We start from the raw sequence: 24,186 nt of genomic DNA on the forward strand, positions 1-24,186 counted from the left end.
ACCATGATCTTTGTGCTCAGACACTTCTTTTTATTTTTTTTAAGTGTATTTTTCAATTACTGCTGACATACAGTATTATATGCGTTTCAGGTACACAAAACAGCATCGTGATTATCTGAAAACCTTGGGTTTCTATTGAAAGGAGGAGCAAATATGATTCAGGGGGAGCCCTCGGGGTAGAGAGGAGGGGACTCATGGGCAAACGGGAGAGGCTAAGGCAGGAAGCCTCTAGTAACCAAAATCTGGTGGCAAGTGAGACGCCTGTGGGATTTTCTAATCTCTTCCTTTAATCCTCTTACAACCTTAAGTCCTGCTGGAATGTAACATTTTTTTTTTCCAATACCTGATTTTGAGATTTTTGTTGCAAGTGCTGACTGTTCCTTATAGGCTGGCTATCAGCCTTCACAGATTAAAATTGATCTAGTACATCAAGACCACAAAACCTAAGTGGAAACAAGACAAGCAGACATTACCAAAGATAACAGGTAACAAAAGAACCAACTGGACCACTGAGTTAGTGTCAGGCATGTGTAAAAGCAAAAACAGTGAGAGTGTAGGTCTTCTTTCTAAAGCGGGGAGGCGCCCCCTGAAATCACTGAACTTGAGTGGCCATTGCAGATACAAGTGCCAGGAAGGGAGTGATCTGGGGGAGGGACTTGGTGCGATGGGGTCAGAGAGGCAGGATATTACCTCTAAATGAAGAAGTGCCCTGCTTTTTGGAATTCTCCCAGCAAGGCTCTATTTAACACATAAACACACAGAGCAGTTGGTTTTTTCCAGGCCTACTCTAACACTGGTTTTTCTGGGAAGGCAGTTACCATGTTAATGAATCAAAGGAAGACTGTACTTGATTCTCCTTAGAACTTGGCAAGAGCTGCTTTTTCAAAATGTCAGTACAATACCACCACTCTCTGTGTCAGAGTCACCAATCTAACACAGGTCCAGTGTGCACCTGTAGTTGTCGCAGCCACAGTGGTTTTATATGTGTGGCCAGCACCTGAATATCTAATTTTTTGTCTTCTACGATGCATGTAATGTAGGCATTTATAGACTGAAACACATTTTATTGTGAATCACCTTTCTTTTGTCTGATTTCTATGAAGTATATATGTACTTTATATGTGTACATATGTAAGTTTTATGTGAAAATAATTATCCACACGTTTTATTTCAGCAGGCATCATAAACTTTTTGGTAAACCAGTGGGGGTGCGGCATCTCTTAGGACTGAGAACCACCGCCCCAACTCACACAGTTCTCCCTGTACAGAGCCTAGGAAGAATTCCTTACAAATACCTCCTCTACGCTTTACTCCTCATGACACGCCTCAGTCCGGAAACATACACCGGAGCCTACGACTTGGTGCACACGTGTCAGAAGGATACAGGATCAGGTGTAGCAGGAGCTGACAGCGGCCTCCTCCAAGTCCGCTCGCCCCTCCTGGAGAGCCAAACCCCCCCGTCAGGAACAGTAAGGCCCCAGCCATCCAACTGTATTTCCCAGCCTTGCTTACAATGTACGGAAGTAACAGATGTTAAGGGGGCTGCCAGGAGAGCTGTGCAGGAGGCTGGCACGCTCAGGCCTCCTTGCCTCTTTCTCCTCCCTGAGGCCAAGGACTTGGTGGAGACGGCTGGGGGTTCAGCAGCTATCAGCGACCTTGAGGAGATCTTAAGGATGGCAGCACACCCCCTAAAAGGGGCAAAATGAAAAGACAAAAGGATCCAGAGATCCTCTTACTAACAGAGCTACCACATCAGCCCTGGACTTCTCCACTGGCAGAGGCAACCCTCTGTCTTAAACCACTGTTTTGGAACTTAAATCAATAATACAAGATGACAAATGGTTTCCCAGTCTCACCTAGTCTCCAAAGGCATCCACGTGATGTCGTTAATATTCTACTACTGAGAAGGAATAAATAATCTGAGCAAGGCTATTCCAATGATTCTGTCTTTCCTAGGGTGTCTTCGTAACTGTTTAACAGAGTTCGAGAGCAGATCTCATTACTGGGTTTAGAACACCATGCTTGCTCATGGTGGAGGGGTGGTGAGGAACGGCTGAGGACTGAGAACACCAATTCCTTAACAGAAGACAACTCAGTAAGCAAAGCTTTGCCTTCCTGGGATTCCTAGGCAGGGGTTACACTGCCTCTGTTGGTGCCACTGCTGGTATCGTCACTTAGAGAAAGTGGCACCAGAAGACACAGGAAAAGATTCTGGGCAAAGAAACACCTCTCGCCTCCACTAAGACCGGACAGCACGCAACTCCAACGCGTGCTCAGGTATCCTGTTTCTTCAAGAAACCTTTTAGAAATAGGTATATTCTGTCTCAGTGTATCTTGTATAGATTAGTCAATTTAACGAGTATTATTCAAAAGCACATAAAGGATATCATATATATTTTAGTAACTTTTAGCAAAATATCTTTGTCTTTGTAAGTACAGTAGTATTATGTAGGGAAAAAATATGGTAGAATTTTATGACTACTGTTCTATTGTATAGAAATAAAGATTTTTAAATGGTACAGAATAACCAGAAGAAAATTATTAAGAGATTGAAAAGTATACAGCAACTAAAACATTCATATATAATTTAAGTACTAAAAGAAATTTTATGTGTGTGTGTGTGTGTGTGTGTGTGTGTGTGTGTGTGTGTGTATGTGTGTATGTTTATGGTGCATAATACAGTTTTGGATTTCTTAGCTATAGGACCAGAGGAATTAATTTGCTTAAGTTATATGTTTTGTCTAAAAATGTATATCTAGCTCTTAGGCAGTTAAACCCTGTCCCACAAAGGGACAACAGCTGCAAAAAAGAAAATCAACTTTTTTATCAAAGAGCAGAACTTAACCTTCTGTAATTTTTGAACAAATCAAATTGGCTCATTTTTTCAGGTTCTGCTCTTTGTTTTTCTTGGACAACAGTCCTTGGGGACTTAAATTGCAAGGGAAGTTACATTTTACAAAGTTTAATACTTTATAAGTACACGAGCTAATATGCTCGAATACTTAAATGAGTTAAGAAAATGCAACCACTAACTAATGCAAAAAAAGTCATTAAAGTTTAAAAGTTTACCATATCCAAGGTATGTTTGCTCCTAATATTTAAGAGAAAACTTAACTATTCAAAATCTTTACCAACGGTGTGGTTCTTGAATATTAACTTTTCATCACAACTGCAGGTAACATTATCCCTGGGATTCTGTATGCCGCCCTAAAAACGTCCCACCAAACCTCACAAAGGCTTCTTATGTATTCTTATTGCTGGTTTTGGACGCTATTTCCCACTAAGCAGATCAGAGCTAAGAGTCTCTAGCAGGAACATTCTTCACTTGCACAAGTAACAATGTTGCTCTTAGCTAAGAGAATAGTACCTGGAGACTGTCGCTTAATTAAGGTTATAAAACCCACCACCGGAACACCAAAAATGTCGTATTATATGTCGATTAGATCCACAAGCGGTATTGTAGGTCTAAAAGCTCTAGAAAATGTTCTCCTCCCGTTATAGAGAAACAGCGGTCCTTCTTCAAAACTTGTGTGAAATTAACTACTCCAACATCGTCTGCTTTGATTCTTTCGCAGGGCCTGGCTGGCCACGGCCCGCGGAGCACAGACCTCCATGAGCATGGTTTCGCCGCCACCGCCATCCTTTCCAACTCTCACGTAATTATTCTCAAATCAAGGCTCTAACAAAGCAGAAGAGATCGTGAAGGGTCAGCTTGTGAGTACTCAGCTTACTCTGTAGCTGTGATTGCTACTCTGGTTAAACAGGTAAACACTTTGTCTTTGAGGACAAAACAGTCTTGAGAGGTTAAACCTATCATAAGAGGGCTACACTAAGAATCTCCTACCAGGGAGATGGCCGAGTGGCTCAGTTGGTTAAGAGAGCAAGCTTTGAGCAACAGGGCCACCGGTTCAATTCCCACATGGGCCAGTGACGCTGCACTCGAGCTGAGCTGTCACTGAGCTGCCAACAGGTAGCAGGATGGCTCAGCTGGAGTAACAAGAAGATTGCCTGTTTGATGGTGGGCTATGCCCATCCGCAACTAAGGCTGAATTTAGCACCTTGAGCTGAGCTGCCGCCCGGATGGCTCAGTGGATAAAGCGTGTGCTCTTAAACAACAAGGCTGCTCGTTCGACTCCCGCATGGGATGGTGGCTGCGCCCATCCGCAACTAAGATTGAACACAGCACCTTGAGCTTAGAGGCCATGAGTAGCCGACGGGCAGCCAGATGGAGACTGGCACCCTCCACAACGAAGATTGAAGAACAACAACTTGGCTGGTCCCCTTCCCCAATTCCCCAGTAAAATCTTAAAAAAAAGTATCTCCTACCAGTAACACGAGCCCATGACCTTGAGAAAGGTCCTGTGTCGGCAGCAGTACTTTCCCATGCCGCAGGGAGGCCACTCAGCAAAGGGAAGGCAGCAGCCTCACCTTCAGAGTTTTGGGGTCGCCTCTGAGCTGGTTCTTTCTCTAGGCAAAGTTCTTAGAAATCAGCTTCTATAATTCCATCCTATTTCTTTCAGCTATTAGGTTTCTTACTCAAAATCATATCAATCTAACCACATCTGACTCTCTGACACCTCAACCCATGACTGTCAGAAAGGAAAAACCAAAAACAAGACCAAAGGAGCCTGCTGGGGCAGCTCAGTTAGTTAAGTCCGATGTGTGCAGAAAGCACACGTGTTCTGTCCTTTCCACGTGGGCGTGGCTTTTTGGATCCTACATTTCAAGCCCTTGCAAGGTCTCCAGTTGAGTCTGGGGGAAGGAGAGAGGCTGCTGCACGGTCAGTTGGCTCGGATACTGTGCCAAACATTGACTCCAGCGCCCCTACCTACAGCAACGCTGCGGTACCTGATGAAGCTCTGAAACAACCACTTTATAGAAGTTACTCAGCAGCAAGGTGGGCGAGCTCCCACACATCACAGACACATGATTTTGGTAAGTGTACTATTCACGTGACTCATTTTGCCGTCTGTTTTTTTCGCATGCTAATAACACTAATAACACCATCACCCATTTATCCAAGGTTTTAAAAAAGTAGTTCGACCAGCTTAGCAGGCAGCGAATCAGTCATTTCCATGAGGTCCTGCTGAAGCGTGCGGTAAGTCAGCATACTTGTTAAACTGAGAAACTGAAGTCACATGGGGTCCGTGCCGGCCAAAGCCAACATGGCCCTTCACCTTTCCCGTCCAGGAACCGCTGCCCACAGCGGCCGCGGCCAAGACCGTCAGCAGGTGCAGGACACCCATACACAGTCTTGCCTCCCGAGTCACACACTCAGTGTACAGGATGGCATGGCCACGCTGAGATGACAATCATTTGTATGAATTCAGTTTGTTGAGAAAGTAGTTAATGAGTTTGCTTCCGTAAGATAAAATGTTAAAAATGACCACTCTACAAGCTGCAGCTAAAACTCAAGCTTCTCCCAGGCGTCTGCATTGCTTCCCTCTCCTGTGATCACTGACAGCAGCATGAGCCCCAACCTGGCAGGCTGAAGCAAGCGAACGTTTATGAGGCACAGGTACGCTCCTGGTGCTGAAACAAACAGGGCGACAAGGGACAGTCTCACACACAGAAAAGGGTGTTTGTGTCTTAGAAAAAAGTGCTGGGAAGGTTTCCCACTGCAAACTTGTACCATCAGAGACTGTTGAAAGCCAAAAAACTGTGGAAGTGAGAAAGAGAGGCAGTGGGTAAAAAAAAGGAAGAGTAAGTCTTGCTTATAAAATCCCTGCTCCTGAATGACCTGCTTCCACACAGGGGTCAGCACGCTTCTGGGGGGTGAATGTCTCCTGAGCAGACCTACACCCTTTAGAATAGGGTAGGAACGTCTCTCAGTGTGTGGCCTGTAGAACATCTGCTCAGTCACTGAATCTGAGTTACCGAATCACTACGGGAAATCCACTGAAAGTGGAGAGTCACTATATCTGGGGGGAGAGTATGAGAAGCAGCACTTCTAACCCGCACACTCAAGTTAGAAAACCACTGATTTAGGAAAGAAAAAGGTCATTTACAAAACACTTCCCTTCCCATCTTTCTTCCCCCTCCCCTCCTGGCATGGAGAAAATGGTGCCAGGCTTTCCCGGGGGGCGGGGGAGACTGAGAGAAGGCGGACAGATAAGGTTGGGAGATTGAGAAGACTGAGCAAATACACTAAACAGATAAGTTAATACACTGAGGATAAAGGAAGCCAGTGTTCCTGCTGCCTGAGACGGGATTTATGAACAGAACGGGAAAAGCTGGAAAGAACCCTGAAGTATTGGATTAGAAATGGAAATACCAGTATGAACACGCGCAGTATTAAAACAGAGATAGACACAAACAGACCCAACAGCAGTTGTGGAAGGATAGACAGATGAATGGATGAATGGACAGATGGATGGATGGACAGATGGGACGGATGACTGAATGGATGGATGGATGGATGGATGGATGGACGGACGGATGGATGGATGGATGGGTGGACAGATGGACGGATGACTGAATGGATGAATGGATGGATGGATGGATGGATGGATGGATGGATGGATGGACGGACGGATGGGGGGATGGACAGACAGATGAATGGATGGACAGATGAATGTATGAATGGACGGATGACTGAATGGATGGATGGATGGATGGATGGATGGATGGACGGACAGACGGACGAATACATATTGCCACACGTTTCCTGACTGCTCAAAGGGCCGAGAAGCACTGAAACCCAAAAGCAAACAAGCCTCCCGCAGCACCCAGGTCTTAGTTTCAAAATGCCACACGGCAGCACAAGGAACCAGACCCTCTGGGTGAGACGGCTCATCTCGGGGACGAGGCAGGGAAAGAACAAGATAGGCCTGGAAACTCACTCTACTGCTAGGAAGTAATACTCAAATGACGCTAGGGATATATCAAAACCCATAATGGGGCTCCCGCTGGCCAAATGTGTACAATTTTTATGCATCAAAATAGAGTAGTGGATTATAACCCACTGGATATAATAAGATTTCGTAGATTTATACTGAAATAATGAATGAGTGAAGGAGAAAATAAAGCTCTTCCTTGTGCTAGAAAAGGCCACCTAAGAAATACAGAAGGAATGATAGAAATAAATGCCCATCTTCAGACTGCCATCCTAGTGCAGCTGATACGGGCAGGAATTGCCACCGGGTGCTAAGGCCGTGAACAGAAGTCTGATGAGGAACAGACATTGTGTTATCATCAGTATATCTCCCCACAAAATGCTCATCACAAATTTCTCAATGGTAATGTTGAGGGAGAAACCTTGCAGACACTGAACCTCATCAAGTGGTCAAGGTTAGCATCACCAGTTGCAGGAGGGGTCCAACCAGAGCCGCTGCTGTGACACTGGGGTTGGGGGGTAGAGGAGTCAGCCCGAGAATGGGCCGGAGGCTGAGGGTCACCCTACAGAATGAAAGGCCTGTATTCTCTAAGACTGTCAGAGACACGAGGCAGAGAAAGACTAAAGAATGTTCCACTGCAAAGCAGACGTGTCACTCTTGTAATTTCTGCTGCTGGACAGCGTCCCGGGCCAGGAGAGAGAAAGACAGGAGAGGTATTTGAGACAGTGGGAAATACAAATGGGTCTGTGGGCAGGACGGTCATGTTGTATCAATTCTGATGTGATGATGTCTGAGAGAGCGGTAGAGAGGGAGAGAGTGAAGCAAATGTAGTAAAATATTCAAAATTGGCCAATCTGGGCCAAGGGAATGTGGGAATTCTTTGTTCTAGTCTAATACTTTTCTGTAGCCTGAAACTATTTCAAAGTTTAAATGATTTAAAAGGCAAAATAATTCGTCTATTCCAATGAAAGTCTTTTCTGCTCATCCGGTTCAAATTACTATCTCCTTGAGTTTATAGCTAAGTTGCACACATGTTCTTAGGCTAAAAATTGTGGTTTAAGACCCCAACCTAGAAAGCTGTTTACTTGCCTTCCAATTGCCTTTAATTATTAGTACTAATTTCAAATTGAATGAAACTGCTCCAAAGGTAAACGTAAGTTCCCATGTCAAGATGCCCCGTTTTTACAGAATATAGTGATAACGGAGAAAATCCTGGACTTTGCTAGAAGTGCCCAGCGCAACAGCGAGACTGAACTGGTCAGCGGGGCCGGAGGGTGACACTGGTCAGGTCAAGTTGATTCCGATGTAAGCCAGTCAGGCAAAGGCTGGAGCCCGGCTCCTGCCAATCTCCTGTGTGAGAGCTGGTCAACCCACAGTGGTCTGGAACCTACCACTGCAATGGAAAAGCAGCTCCCAAGAGATCACTAGTAAGCAGATGAGCGGGGCCTCATTACATCATGGCTAACAGGGTCACTCACTTCCTGTATTACAGGTCGAAATCAGACGATGCACGGAGATGGTACACTAAAGGGACAGAACTTAAAGCTTTTGGAAACTCACAAAACCCTCATGAAATGGTGTACTAAAAAATTCCAGATCTCTTCAATTTTCCTTTGTACTACAAAAAAAGGCTATCAGTTGTTTGCATGGTTCCTAATAAACTAGATAATCAAATGAGCGAACAAGCATTAGATGCAAAATTAAGAAGTATGATACAGAGTTGACTATTTTTTAATTCCATAGACAACACAAAATGGTGCTAAAAACGTGGAGAGAGGAACAAGCATGTAGATATCAACTTCCACGGGCAGGAGGTTTGACTGACCATATTCTAAAGCATGTATCACAGTGCATCACACGTCTGTTTTTTTACCGCTGGGCCTCAAGGGTCAGGAGACCTGGGCCCAAGGACGTGAGCATGACAGCTGCTTGGTAAAGCAGGAAGTGCCGGACTAAAAAGCAAAAGGCCAATTTCCTTCCCACAATTTTCACAAGTGGATGTGGTTGAAATCAAGGAAGATTTGGGTTTAGACATTCACTAAACATCTCCTCAGCGCTTGGCCCTCTGCTAGCCGGGTGGGAACATTCTTACTGAAGTCACACAGTAACCGTTCACACTCGCATACACAGTATTACACGAGTAAATCGATGCTCACGATGCCAGGAGAATGCAGAAACCCGAGTGGAGAGCAGGCCCGCACAGCATTCCTCCGCACGCCCCACTCGCACCCAGGAATTGAACCTGCCATAAAGGCAGGCTGGTGAAGGGCCAGACGTCCAAGACGTGGACGGGTGATGCGCCTCAACCCACCTGTACTCTCTCATCATCACTGTGCCCAGCATGTGACATGGCATGGAGGCAGCAGGGTGGTGGCTGACGACACGAACCGGCCTGCCTGGGTTCATGACCCTGCTCCACCTCCTACAGCCCTTGACCGGGCACAAGTCACTTAATCACTGTGCCTGAGTTTCCTCGTTTGTAATAGTGGGTTAATAATAACAGTACATGCCCCAGAGCTGTGAGCATTACATATGTGGTTATATAAAGTCCTTATCACACAGCCTGGCACAGAAGAAGGTGCTAGAACATGAAACAGGGATAAGTAAAATAAGCAAAATTACCCTAAGATGATAAAGAAAACACAACACTGAGATTTCTAAAACAGCAAGTCGGTTTACATACTTGAAAAAACAGTGTGTGCTTTGCAATCCAGAATACGAGGCTGCAGGAGGTTGGCCTCTTTTCTAGAAAGTTTCATTCAGGAAGATTAAACAGTTTCACTAGACCGAACACCACACACACACACGTATTTCCTAAATACAGGTAGACAAAAGACTGGAATTTCATTTCTTTCAGATGAAAATACAAGCACTCTAATGACGGAAATCCACAAATGTCATCGGGCCGTGAAGCGTTGCTCACTGCCCACCATCCTGTTTTACTTACTGTCTTTCATCCCCTACTTGGGGTCAAGAGTTCCAATAAAACTGCAGTTTAACTAAAAAACCACACTTTTTTTCTAGGCTAGCCAAAGCTTCGAAGTTTCTCAGCATTCTGCGCTGTGACACAGAAGTGCCGGTGCCCTGTGGCGGAGCGGAGGTGACAGCGACCTACCTCCGAGTAAGCCAGGGTGACGTGCTCATAAACCCCCTGGTGATGATGGATGGCGTCCTCCAGGTCCTGCAGCTCGGAGGGAAGGTCCACCTCGCCACAGGCTTTACACCACGAGTCCACGTTGCTCATATACTTGGAAGGATAGAAAGAGAAGATTACATCCATTGGTGGCAATTTACAGTGAGAAGTGGCTGCTTCTTAATGTGCTTTTGAAATAAGGGTAGTGGAGAGAGTCTAAGGTCATAGCATGGTGGTATCTCCCTCAGGTGGCTTCACCGCGAGTCTCTCACTTGATTCCTGGACTCCACCCCTGAGTTTGGGTTCCGGCAGAACTGGGGCTGGGTCCAGAACCCCTCATTTGGACCACGGCTGGGAGCGCACCTGGAGCGACTCTGCGTTATCTGGTTGGGGCATCCTGGTTAATGCTCCCATCCCACGTTAGAATGCCTGCTGCCAACTGCTCCGGAGGCCATGCAGCGCCCAGAGGCCTGTCCTCCAGCCCCTGGGCCTCAGCCTCAGGCTCAGGCTAGCAAGGTGCAGCTTCTCCTGGGGCTGTAGTCCAGCCTCTCCGCTTTCCTGGCTTTAAAATGTAAATGGTTCTATAGCTGAAATCATTCACGTAACAGGAAGAACAAAGGGCCCATTTTTCTACTTTTCAAAAGCAAATGCACACAGGAGTAAAAGAAGACCAGGCCAAAGCCGCCTAAAAGCCTCAGCTGTCCCCCGTCCCCCAATCTTAGAGAAGGCTGAGGAGGCAGCCGAGTCACTCAGGTCTCGCCCACTTTACACGGAAACAAGAAGGGTGTTGCATCCGAATCTCTCCTCAGAGTTCTCCACTGCCAGTCCCCCTACCCCACTCCCCACCTCCAGCTGAGAAACCACTCTGCCAAATTTCCTAGGGAGACGCTATCAGCATCCATCATATTGGTGTCAAAGCCAAGCAGAAGGCCTGATTAAAGACGCTAATTCAATTAGGCCAAACAGACATGTTTCCCGGGTTTCACCTCTTTCACTCCTGTTTTCCGTTTTTTTCTACTCACCAGGGAACACAGAAGGTGACTGCTTAAACTGGGGTGACTGACCTGACACACCGGGAACTGCTGATTCTCCTAAAATATGTATGATGATAACCTCCCAGGTACTTATCACATTTTTAGGAACTTTTTTTTTTTTTATTGTTAGTTTCAGGTGTACAGAACAATGCAATAGTTACCATTTTCAACCTCACAAAGTAACAATCCCCCTCCCCCATGTATTGCCCTCCCACCCCCGATATCATGCTTATCTATTACAATTCCATTGAATCCGTTCCCGCTCTCTACTCCATGTCCCGAGACTATATGTATATATAATTATAGTTGACATACTACATCACATTTTTAGGAACTTAAAATATACAGTCACCCAAGTAAGAACTGTTTATGGAAATCCCTTTATTATTAATGTATTGGCTTAGAAAAATATCTGGATGCAAATCTTAGCACCTGAAACCAATTCATATGTCATTAAGTGTCGTCTGATAGCATGCTGTTTCTGATGACTTCCAACTTGACTGTATGGATGGGCGCATGCACAGGGGACCTCCTCCTTAGCCCCTGGCATGGAGTCTTCCTAACATCATCAAGGCAACAGAAGTGGTCACAATTACTCTCCCCCTCTCCTCCTCCGCATATGCTTGTATGACTATTAGGCATATTTCTAAGTATTTCTGAGGTACAGTCTAAGTATTCTTGATCTCTATCTCATGCTCTCCTCTTCCATTACTGCATGGAACACCAATTATTAAGTTGCTGTAAACCTCTTTCAAAGATGAACTGACTGAGGTTAACCATCACCATTAATAAAGCATCGGGTCAAGTGAGCGAATCCCTGCTCCTGCACACTGGCTGCTCCGAAACGCCCCTAATGGAGTTACAACACAGTCTGAAGAGAGGTTAAAACGCTTCTGCTGTCACATGGTAAAGAAAAGCTTTTGTTATATAATACTTCACATAACCACAAGTGAGACTAGTATGTCACTCGCTGTATCAAAAGGACTATTAAAATATATTCAACTCCAGTTTCTGAAGCAACCAGGAAAGAAAAACATTCCAGAAGTTTTATATGTGCCTGTGGTAAATAGCTTACTTGTAATGTCTTAACTATCCTGAGAGAGTACTGATTATACTCACCTGACAGCGTGCAGCCGGGTTCTAACACCTGGGGAAGGATGCTTGCCACATGGAAATCTCATGGAAGGAGGGTTCTGCACATCTAAATTCACTGGTTAAAATACCCAGTGATGGAAACTTTTGACAGGAACTTTTGCATAATTTTTGTCTTCAATTCATGAGATGGCAGCCCCAGGTTGCAGAGGGTGAGCCCTAGGTCCCAAAAGCTTTCTGAAGGGCTGAACACCCAGAGGATCAGGACCCAGTGCCCGATCCAGAGAGCTGAGGAGGAGGGTATTAACAGGTCTTCCACAAAGAGAAGGCAGCCTGGAGTCAAGTCCAGGGTCCACGTCCAGCAGGTACTTATAGACAGAACCTCTTAAAAACTTTTAGTATGCATGATATGTGCATTATGCCTACGGGGGAGGGGCACTGGTATGTTCTTTAAAATCTCCGAGCCCTCTGCTACATTCCACCCCACACACACCATCTTGTAAAATACAGTTGAGGTGGCAGCACTGGGGAAATCTGCCTGGCACGCAGCCTGACACGTCCTAAACGATGACAGAAGGAGGCTGCTGTACTCGAGCGAGGTCAGAGCAGCCAGTTTAGTGTCCAATGCTTTCAATACTCAGAAGACCACAACATGTGAACACACCGCATCTGGCCAGACCGAGGGTGAAGACAGGAGAGTGCAAGAGAGGAGCCGCTTCAGAATTAGGGGTTCTGTGCTTAGCACAATGGTGACTGCTGAGAAGTCGGCTGAGTATACGGTGAAAGGAGTCTGGGTCAGCCGGTTTGCAAAACTGAGGCAAGCAGATGAGGAAAGAGCAATTAATACATAAGCTTTAAACGGTGAGCCGGAATCATTAACTAGATTTATTTTCATTAATTCGCAGATTTATTTATTCCACTAATATCTATCTGCTGAGACCGGGGCTTCTGATTTGGAAGCAGATTGGCTCTCTGGGCTATTCTGCCCCCACCACCCAGAGCTGGGAGTCTCACAGCGAGGGCATCTCACTCCCACCACCTGGTGATGGAGTGAGGTGAGCACAGATGGTTAGCCTGGTTTTGGAAACAAAGGGGCAGAAACTTCCTAGAATGTAAACTTTTAAAATACGTATCCAGGGGACTTTTCTCCTCTTTGGAAAAATTGAGACTGGCTATATTTTATATACACGTGTGAAGTGTATATATGACTTCAAACTTGAGGACTCTTTTCTTTCTTATTTCGAATTTCCTCGTTGTCTGTTTTCATTTCTAGAAAATACTACCTTACTTTTTATTTCATCATTTCTCCTCCCTGAGTCTTAACCAGCACACTCGCTCTCCGGGTGCCTCTGAGGGAGATGGGCTCCCATCTGAGCCCAGAGACATCACAACATAGATGAAGCATTTTCCACTGGGAGCCCAGCTCTGACAGCTCCAGCAGAGTAACCTAGAAGACAGGTTCAATTTATTATGTCAGGAATAAAAGACTTTCATAGATGTCAACAAAAGTCCCAGCTTTGGGAAATGGGCAAATCACTCCCCAAACAGAATATGCCACCAGCCCCACTTACTTCGCAGATTTAAAGATGAAATGAGGTTTCATGTTAAGGAGCTTTGTAAATTTTAAAGAATTAACACAAATACTGGTTGTTACTTTACTTTTTAGCTATTATCAAATCAGAGACCCTTAACATCGTGGATAAAATCAGGTGACCAGGTGTGTGTTCCGCTCTGAAGGCGTACCTCTGTCAGCACCAACAGACTTCCTGCAGCGAGGTTTAACACAGCAGCCACTAGCCCCATGTCCTACTGAGCATCTGAAATGTGGATACTGTGACTAAGGATGCAAATTTTAATTTAATTCTAGTTTTAAATGATTTTATTAATACATTTTCTTTAATTTGAAGGAACTTCAAGAGCCACATGTGGTGACTGACTGCCACACTGGACAGTGTAGCTCTCAATCGTTTTTTTTTTAATAGTTAAAAAATGGAGATTTTAAGGTAGAGAACAATCAGGTCACTTTAATTCTTTGTGTTATAAAAGGTAATTCTAATAACAGTTGCTATGGAAGCTTGTTGATCCACAGGGGCTGTGCAGTGGACATACCACGTGACCAAATAAAGAGAAGGCTGGAGCCCCTCAACACCGTCTACTGGTAAATGTGCTGACAGGGTGGTCTCCATACTTGCAAACTGGGTCTCGGATCCTGCACTGCCTTCACTAGGGACGAGGACGTGAGAGAGAACGAATGGCTGAAACATCTTTGGAAAGCGTAACACCTACCAAATTTCATGCTCATCTAGTTTCAACCTCAAGATTTGCTTATGAAACCACAAGCAAACACCAAACGAGAACACCCAGAGAGAGAGAGGAGTGAGGCTGGGCACTCAGCACACACGTCTCCCAGGCTGGGGGTGTGGTTCTCACAGGGAGGCTGCTCCCCTCGGTAAGACCCTTCACCACAGGATCACATATTTGAGCCATATGTTTCCATAATCAGATTTAAATAATGAGAATTCTGCATGGCTATGATGGAGATGTAATCTATGACGTCCAAGTTTATGGTCCTTTCTCTGCTGAGGTTATGAAAACAGCTTAAGCATAACTGGAAGGCAAATCATTTATAAAGAGGGAACAAAGTTGATCTAGTCCTGTGGCTGCGCTCCTGGGAAGAGGAAAACTATGTATCAGAATTTCAAGAATCTTACTTTTATTCAGTGAGGGAGAAGAAACACAATGCGTTTTTACTTGAGGGTAAGGAAACACTGCCCGAAGACATCCTCATGTCCGGTGGGCACGTTTCAGTTGCCCAGGCAGGCTCAGTGCCCCAGTCAAGATCCATCAGAGATGCCAGCCCCCTTCCACACCACACCACTGTCCCTAAGCCAGGATTTGCTTCTTCTCTGACCACTTGATCTGCATGGAGACCTTGCACATTGCTATAATTTATGCAGGATACCAATAAATTCTGTTCACCGAGTTTATCCACCGAGTTTAGTTGCCTTCAAATCCCTAACTCGCTGCCATTCATTTTATCCAAATAAAAACACCCCAGGCTCTTTCAACTTTGCTGCCAGTTTGAAATTTTTGATAATGAAACACTGCAGAGGAAAATGCCCCACGGCACCCGCCTTTCTAGATTATTTTCAGGCAGGTCAGAGCAGCAGTTACTCTGCTGGGTTTATTTACAGTTCTGAATCCTGCCATGTTTATGGAAGATATTTTCCCTGTGTTCTTATGCTGCAGACGATCTGCCAGTCAGCCAAGCAGCTTGTCCTGTTTCAGCTTTATTCCCATCCTTCCTGGGGGCCCACTACCACTTTGCACCCCCACCCCAGTGCCAGGGGGTGCCGCACCCCTTGCTATGCTACCGTTCCAGCTGACCCAGGTGGGGGGAGCACAGAGCTCATCGCCCCACCCACAGCAATGTCCAGTCAGTGACACATCACTTCCCTGCATGATGACAGGACACAGGGTCCCGTAGACGGTGCCATTTTATCCTGAAGCGGGGGTCCTGATACTTTAAAAGAACTGTTTTCATGGGGGAAAGGCTTTCATTTGTCCTTTATCATAAAACTAGTTAAGTGCATGAGGTTGGTGAGCAGAACCTTACTGCTGACGGCTGAAAGTCACCACTCACAGCTTTCACATGAGGCCTATGTTCCTCCCTATGTTCCACTCACACTTTAAAGGTTTCCAGCACTGAAATCACTACTAATTAGTCTTGTGCAACATTCCAGCTGCCTTGCCAAAATCCCAGGCAAGCTGGGGCCTCTGTCTCACCTTTATGGATTTCGCTCCTTAAGAGACTGTTTCTAGGTTGACGAAATACTATTTCTTTCTTAGAAGAGTCTGTGCAAATCCCTATGAATATAGTTTTCCCCACAAAATTATCCCTGAAAAAGCTGTATCAGCCTATCTTCTTTAAAATAAGGCAGGCACTGGCCTCTGCCAAATGTCTTCCCGAGACCACAGGCTCCTATGCGCTTGGTCCACATCCGGGAAAGCTGTTTCACCAGCCAGCGTACTTTCCCCACCGGACGCCCAGTCAGATCGCTTTCTGTTGCTACTTTCAGAGCACATTTGTTTAAGTGAGACTGTATGAGGGGAGGCTTGTGGGGGTGTCGGGAGTGCCACAGGCATACATTACATGTTACCTCCTAAATAAGGTGTTCTAAACAGCACATCAGCTAGTGAACCCAATGTGAGGTCAGAGTCCATACAAACCATTCAATAATTGTGGAAGACACTGAGAGCTGCCTATCCCAAAGTCACTCTCCCACCCCAGCCCAAATGGGCAGAGCCTGCCCACTGCTGGGGGCTATGAAGCTGGATGCACCCCCGCCACCCTGCCCTGCAGCCAGGTGGGCGTGCACCCCCCCCCAGGCGGCGGGAATGGAGGGGAAGTACCGGGGTGGAGGGGCCTTCTGACAGCACTGCTTCCCTGATGAAGTGACAGGGGAGACCCTCACCGCCAGCCCTGCACACGCCGGACACCACGGCGGAGGGGCTGGTGCTGGGGGCCGTGGCACGTTGTCCTGTGACTGTGAGGGGAAGGCTGGGCAGGCCCCAGCGCTGACACCATGGTCCCACCAGAGGTCCCTATACCAGCCAAGCCCAATGTTTAAACCTGATTGTCAGGCATTCTGTTACCTACTGCCAATGCATCCTGATTAGTGATGGTAACCAGCGGGGGGAGGGAGGAAAAGGAACAGTGGCTGCCACTTATTATACTCACTGTATACCAGGCACTGTGCAGGGCACCTGATACGAATTACCCCGTTTACATGCCAGAACACCCCTCTCAAGTGGCTGCTTTTAGTTCCACTTCACAAAAGAGAAAACTAAGATCCCTTGCCTAAGGCTGCACAGCAGGGGTTAAGGGAGCTGGAGTTACAGCTGGCAGCCGGCGGGCTTGAGGGCTCAGTACATGCCACACTGAAGTCCTCGCGGATCCGGCCGCAGGGATGGGGGGACCGAGGAGCCAGCGCTGTGGTCACCAGCTCGCGGGCTGGGGGCCCCAGGCACTGACCTTCTCCGCTTTCTGGTGGAACACGGAGGACATGTCCAGCAGGGTGCTGCGCTCGTCCAGGGCGGCGGCGAACGCCTTCCACTCCTGCTCCAGCTGACTGGCAATCTGCTTGATCTGCTGAGAGGCGTAGTGGCCGGACTCCACCAGGCGGCTGGCCACCGACATGATGCGGTTTATGTTGACATACACGTTCTGAGAAAGGGCAGAGAGAGGGCTGGTTAGGACGGGGCAAACAGGAGGCTTCTTGAAGAAGCTGCGACCAGCACTTTCTAACGACAGCCTGTTCACTGAAAAGTTACCGTATTTTTAACAGTAGAGGCACCTGGTATATAATATCAATAGTACACATATCTGATACCTGGATGTCCATGAACTCTAAATATTGGCTTCCATTTCGATTTTTAGGGCTGCAAAATTACCAATCAACTAGCTGAAAGGCTTACTGTGAGGCCCAAAGCAACCAAGCGCACAAGTGTGTGCACACGGATACACTATTGCTCATTTCTTGGCTTTCAATCCCGAAAAGGTCCAGATGGCAAGCCTGGTGACAAGCAGTCACCCAGAACTGCAGGAACCCAGCATTTCGGCTTCTAACCAGAACCCAGAAACCACTACATCTGCACTTAGCGACCCAGGGCTATTTGCGTGAAAACCAGCTCTTCTCTCTACACACACCCAATCATCTTCCTGGTGCCAACTGCAAAGTCTTCTGTCAATGGATCCAGTTTCTCCAGGGAAGGTGAAGTGGGAGACAGAAAAACGCTGTGTTCATGTTTTAAATGAAGCTGCTCTACTCTATGGAAATTGCCATCTTCAGGTCCACCAGTTTACTGTGAAAACAAGGGAGCACGGCTTGAAACAGCCATCCTTTTCTTCTTTTCTTTTCTCAAAACAAGTTCTTGTTGAGGTGTTTCCCTCTCCACCGTCCATCTTCTTTGAGGGTCATGTCACAGCCAAGGCAGGGCTGGGGACCCACCCCTTTGACAAAGCGCAGGCTGCTGCTGCTCTTCATGTATTCATGATGTTGTGACGCATCACACTGCTGCTTCTCTCCACGGGTCCCCCAGAATCAGACACAGCTCCCCATCTTGCCTCTAACCTAATTACCCAGCCTGCCCAAACTCCTCTACCTTTCTCCTCCCTTCCCTGCCTTCCCACAGGGGTCCTCAGGGCCAGTCTCCCACTGCCTGGCATCTGGACCCCTGCAGGAACCTCCTCGGTGCCACCTCACCTGCAGCCCTCCCAAGTAAGCGTCCTAGAGAGTGCACCTGTCCATTCATTCCTGTACCTTCTCTAACTCATCTTTTCCTCCATTTCTGACGCACACCTGAATTAGGTGGAGTCACCTAGACTTGGAATCACAGAGCCACAGACTCCAGCCTCTGAGTTACTTTTCTGGGCTGCATCTGCAGACTCCAATCAGCTACCAGATGCCCAAGTGTCTAGAGTGGGAGGGAACAAGGCACTTCGTGAGGCTGAGATAGTCCCTCAAGGCCACGATCAGTGGGAATTGGCCTCACTGGCTCGTGTGGCATTAACACTCTAGCTGGCACCCTTTGAGTCACAAGAAACGCCTCCCCTTCTATGCATGCTCTTTCTCTAGTGACAGGTGACTGACTATATTCACTAATTTCTGCTTTCTCTGTAGCCTTAAAGGAGAATCAGCCCACAAGGTCTGTTAGGAACAGTATAAGCATATACCCTGTTAGAATCCAGAGAAGAACTGTCTGATGGCTCTATGGCAGGACCCGCTGAGGGTATGCATTGCCTGATTCCATTCCAGTTTCCTGCATTACTTTTATGTCCTTCAGCCAACTGTGGTTACAGACTGCAGAGCACTGGTCTATGCATGATACCTTTTCCACATCTCCATCACTCCTGGGCAGATTAAGGACAGGGTGGCACATGGCAGCCCAAATAAACAACCTGGACTCAAACATGGCAAGGACAATTCCCTACATTAAAAGTACCTAATCTAGACCAGCTGAGTGGCTCAGTTGGTTAAGCTTGCTCAAGAGTGCGAGCTCTGAGCAACAGGGTCGCCGGTTTGATTCCTGGCCCAAGCTGAGCTGCCAACAGGTGGCAGGATGGCTTAGCTTAAAAAAAAAAGAAAAAAGTACCTACACCTAGATTCTTCTCAGCATCACTTCTAAAATACCTGTGATAGTGGGATGAGCATAATTGTTGGTATCCCTTATTAAGCTTTAATATGCTTTGTCAACTTTGCATATTGATATTTAGTATTTCCATCTTCTTTGTTAAAAAGTATTTGAAAACATAGATGGCACAGGAAGGGCTGAAGGTTAACAGGCCCTTATTCTGCTTAAATAAATGTCTTAGACGGAGGCTAAGGTCCTGGAGGCGTAGGGCACAAGGGGAGGTTAGACCGGGAAAGGGCTCCCAGCAGCCGGTCACCCAGCTTGGCACAGGGCTACCACATGCCTTTGTAATTAACATTTTAACTTAGAAAAGTAATAGGAGTGTATTGTAGAAAGTTAGAAAATATATTTAATCTTAACAAGAAAAGCGCTCCTATTTTAAGAGTTTCTTTAGAAGTATTTTTAATTAAATTGATAACAGTAATTACCATTTATCAAGTACTTATTATGTGTTCAGCACTATGCTTGTGTTTCACATACAAACAAACAATAAAATACTGTGATACCACATGAGGTAGCTATTATCCGCAGTTTGCAGGTTAGGGGACTGAGGCTCAGAGTCCAGCAGCCCGCCCGAGGCCATACGGCAAATGCGAGTCAGAACTGAAACCCTTTGTGTCCATAACCAGCTCCCTGTTCTGCTCATTCCTAAATCTGCCACTAAAATGCTGCTGCAGGAAAGAGGTATATTTTCATTTCTCATTTTTGTAAAATGTATTTTACTATTTCTAGTTTTTGGGTTTGTTTTTTTTTAAGATTTTATTGGGAAATTGGGGGAGGGGAACAGTGTTGAGGAATTGGTGAAGGGGAACAGACATGTTGTTGACCTTCAATCTTAGCTGTGGAGGGCGCAGAAGCTCACTCCAAGTCCAGTCGCATCGCTCAGCTCAACGTGCTGCGTTCAATTAGTTGCAGGTGGGCGCAGCCACCATCCCATGCGGGAGTCGAACTGGCAGCCCTGTTGTCAAGAGCGCGCACTCTATCCCCTGAGCCACCCAGGCAAGCAGCTCAGCTCAAGGTGCCAAGTTCAGTCTTGAGTTGCGGGTGGGCATAGCCCACCGTCTCGAACAGGCCACCTTGTTGTTAGGAGCATGTGCTCTCACCAGCTGAGCCATCCTGCCACCTGTTGGCAGCTCAGCAGCAGCTCAGCTCAGGCGCAGCTCACTGGCCCATGTGGGAATCGAACCGACGACCCTGTTGCTCAGAGCTCGCACTCTTGAGCAAGATCTTAACCAACTGAGCCACTCGGCCGGCCCCCTATTTCTAGTTTTTATAGTATGTGGGTGAGTGGACTAAACGTGCCTTTCACTGTTAGTTGAAGTTTCAGAATATTTAGAAAAATTGATCTGAATTTTTAGGAAGAAATTCTTCTAAGAAGCTCCCCCAAAGACAAACTTTTCGGCTCTCCTTATCTGTGACCAGCTTTGGAGGTTTACACCAAAATTCTCTTCCTCAAACACTAGAATAGATATCAAACATTTTGATGGCATCTGTTACAAAAATTTTACTGCCCAGACTTATCTTTGAAACTACCTAAGTTGGAGCACTTAGTTGACCAAAATTTAGTTAAATAGCATCTTACTGAATTAATTTAAACCAAGACCCCGTCTCCATACCGCATGGATGCTCTGTAACAACTGTTACAAGGCCTAGGGGTGGTCAATGCTCACGAGGCTGGTCAAAGTCCAAAGCAAAACTCCTTGTTCCTGAAGGGAAAATTTCTAGAAGCTTACTTATCTACAGAAATTATATATCCTGTAGAACATCATTTTTAGTTATATTAACTGCAAAAATGTAACAAAAGTATTATTTGAAATTCCCTCCCTCCCTCCCTTTCTCTCTCTCTCTCTCTCTCTTTTGTGATGCAGTCCTATGGTAACCCCTATCTGGTCCCAATGGGCCAACAATGTCAAGTTCAACAAACTCAGAGAGCCAGGGGATTCCAGGCATGGCTGCTGTCTGTACCCCAGTCCTTCAGCTAGACTTGGAAGGAAATCTCATGTTTCAGGAGAGCTGGGGTGTGCCCTTGGGGTAAACACCAGGCTGGCTAATTTCTTCGTCTTCAAGGGCAACCAGCACAGTGACAGTGAGTCTATTCAGGGGACTTGATGGGCCTCTGAGAAGCTTTCCAGGAGCCCCTGCAGGCTCCTAAGAAATAGCGCACAGGAGCGGGCGTCAAAATCATACATGTTGAACTGGCCACATAACTGGTTCAAATTTCACTAATTTGTTTGTTTGCTTGTTTTCATTTTTATTTGTTGAAAACTTAAGACAAGCTACCAAGACCCTGCCACCAATGAGAACTTCCCACACTTGGAGGTCAGCTGCTGCCATCAAATCAGGAGCTCTGAGGGCCCCACATGGCCTCCGGCAGTGAGCTGCGATTGATGGGGTACAGGCCTCCTGTTTGCTGAAACACCTCCACTACAGGGTGCGTCTGCTCCTACAATCTCTTACCATACAGTTCATAGCAAAGTGGTTGTGCTGTGTCTGAAGTTCCATCGCATGAGGGTGGCTGGTCCCAATCTCCGTGTAGCTGTTCAGAAACAGGCCCTTGTTGTGTGTGATCCAGTCAAACATCTATCAGAATGAAAAACACAACCTGGCATCAATCACTCCAGAAAGAGAAATGACTGGGCCCAGGAACAGGGTCCAACTCAGAAAGCACAACGTCCTGCCTCTGACAACCTGTCCGGCATCAGGGCCCAGAAGGCGCTTGGCTTCTCTGAAGTCAGCAGTTCTGAACTTGCAAATCTGCAGGAAAAACACATCTAACATGTTCCTTTGACAGATGAGGAATTAAGGAACAGATAAATAAAAGGAGGTATTCCAATCCCCAGGCTAATTAAGAACTGCAAGCTTTTGCCTCTCAGCCCAGCCTCCCTGCTATACTGAACAGCATAACTGGCCACACAGCTCTTCAGTTAAAGGCCTGTGACGTGAAATCAGGGACTGATGGTCCCTGGGTGGGTTGTACTGTGCCCTCAGGTTACTGACAGCAATTCCAAAGACTGAGAGATTATGTTCTTTAATGCGAGAAGTAAAAAAGAAACCTGGGCAAAGGCAAATAATCAAATTTACTGTAAAAATAAAAAGAATTGGGGGAAAAAATTAATAGTGACATCTCCCTTAAGGTTCAATAGAGATGCTACTTGGAAATGAATGTCAATTACACTGTTCACAAGAACAGCATTTAAGGAAAAAGAAATGACTATCAGTTAGCATTGTATTTGGGACGTGAACCAGAATCCCAGGGACAGTCACCTGCTTTTCTAGTAACTGAAGGGAAGATTTTCTAGTGCCTTTGATGAGGCACTACGTAAAACGTAAGCACGCTGACAGATATGTTAAAAGCTTACCAAATAACAGTACTGGAGTATCATCTTTTGAAAGGTTCTTTTATAGCAAAGGTTTCTAATGTAGTTGTTTTTTTTTTACTTTAGAAAATATTCTCCTGCCCCTGAAAAACATTCAGTGAGCTCAAATTAAGAGCCATCAATTCCCCCATGTCCCCAGTTTACACCTTCCTGTTTTCGCACTGCTATAAGACTGAGTTAGCCAGTAACTGGCAAGAATTCCCTTTGACTGGTTCATCTGCAGTACAAGAATAAAACCTGAGACCATTAAGTAATTGTTGCCTGTATTCCCCGGAAGCTATTACTTTTTCACACATTATTCACCTTTTATTTTTAAAACACACACAACGATAGCCCTGAATGGTGTTCTGTCACTGGTTAAGAGCTGTTAGTGGCAAGACATGCACACATAATTACTGCTTTCAATAATATAATCCTATAAAACTTTCACTCTTAAAGCAGAAGATATCATTCTCTTTTATCTTACAGGCATTCTAAACCAAACGGCCAGTAATGAATAACTCAACAGTTTCTACAACGGCACTGCATTACACGATGGGAAACACTGGAGAGCAGCTGTAGGGGGGTCCCCTGAGCTGACACTTGCTAGTCTCTGCTCGATGCTGGGAGAGTAGCTCGCCCTTCCTCAGCCCTTTCTCTCTGCCCTTTTTCCTGAGCAAACAAACCAGCCCTGGCTGCTGAGACCCAATGAGCCAGGAAGCTCCCCTCTATGGGTCATTTAACACCCCCCTTCCAGCGCTTACCTTCTCAGCATCCTGCTCAAACAGCCTCAGCTGAAAGCACTGGTCCAGCTTCAGTTTCCTCACGTGCCACATCTGATGCAGATGTTGCCGCGTTGAGTGCAGCCGGTCCAACATGGCGGACACCTTGGGTAGGAGGCTCTGCAGGTCCGCATTGCCTGACCCCGAGTTCTTTTTGGGAAAGCTGTCACTGCTCTGAATCCTCTGGAGCAGCTTCTGTCCCTCTAAATCCAAGTCCTCTATGGGGGCCTTAATCACCTTCTTCTTCAGCTGGGAGTGTTCCTCGATCATGTTCCGAGCCCCCTCCAAATCCTGAGGCAGCTCCTTCTTAGCGAGGATGTCCTGGAGTTCCTCCAGCCGAGAGAGCATGTGGGTTGCATTGCTGATGTAATCTTCAAAAGCAACTCTGATTTCAATCCATTCTTCGTGGTTGTACTCCAAGCAGCCATCAAACTCGGGAGTTAGCTGAGAAGGATCAACTACTTTGGTAAGGCCTTCTAAAGAGACCATATTTGTCTTGAGGAGAAAAAAAATGTGTGTGAGAAGATGAACCAACTTCATATGGCCGTATCATAATGCAATTTGCAACACTTACAGATTTTCAAACTTAAAGCAAGTAACCTATTTATAGAAAACGTAACATACCTTGTTCTGGCCCCATACAAATAAATGTAAGTGAAAGAAGCATCGCCAGTATCATCAGCGAAAAAGAAATCCACTAGAGCAACACATAAGCGTATGTGTTAGGGGAAATAGCTGAAGTTATAGAATCATATGGAT

The 24,186-nt window shown here is 46.2% G+C and overlaps 1 protein-coding gene and 1 long non-coding RNA gene across 10 annotated transcripts in view; one reads left to right on the plus strand and one right to left on the minus strand.

Moving 5' to 3' along the window:
- The window catches only part of TRIO (trio Rho guanine nucleotide exchange factor), a 322,427-nt gene that overhangs the window by 176,084 nt on the left and 122,157 nt on the right, over nt 1-24,186 (minus strand). For all 8 annotated transcript variants that reach the window (XM_019646200.1, XM_019646201.1, XM_019646198.1 and 5 more), the window contains exons 5-8: nt 23,410-23,922; nt 21,747-21,869; nt 17,131-17,322; nt 9,952-10,083 (exon numbers count right to left, since the gene is read on the minus strand). In XM_019646200.1, coding sequence (XP_019501745.1) covers nt 9,952-10,083; nt 17,131-17,322; nt 21,747-21,869; nt 23,410-23,922 — 960 coding nt within the window. The remainder of the gene's footprint in view (nt 1-9,951; nt 10,084-17,130; nt 17,323-21,746; nt 21,870-23,409; nt 23,923-24,186) is intronic.
- LOC109384673 (uncharacterized) lies at nt 1,978-9,948 on the plus strand. 2 transcript variants are annotated; one of them, XR_002124455.1, is made up of 4 exons: nt 1,978-2,277; nt 3,576-3,764; nt 4,835-4,935; nt 9,861-9,948. It is a non-coding gene; the product is annotated as an uncharacterized LOC109384673 (long non-coding RNA). The 2 variants fall into 2 exon arrangements; XR_002124456.1 differs by lacking the exon at nt 9,861-9,948 and adding an exon at nt 8,329-8,442.

Source organism: Hipposideros armiger, unplaced genomic scaffold (genome assembly GCF_001890085.2).
Source record: "Hipposideros armiger isolate ML-2016 unplaced genomic scaffold, ASM189008v1 scaffold_98, whole genome shotgun sequence".
Lineage (NCBI taxonomy): Eukaryota > Metazoa > Chordata > Mammalia > Chiroptera > Hipposideridae > Hipposideros > Hipposideros armiger.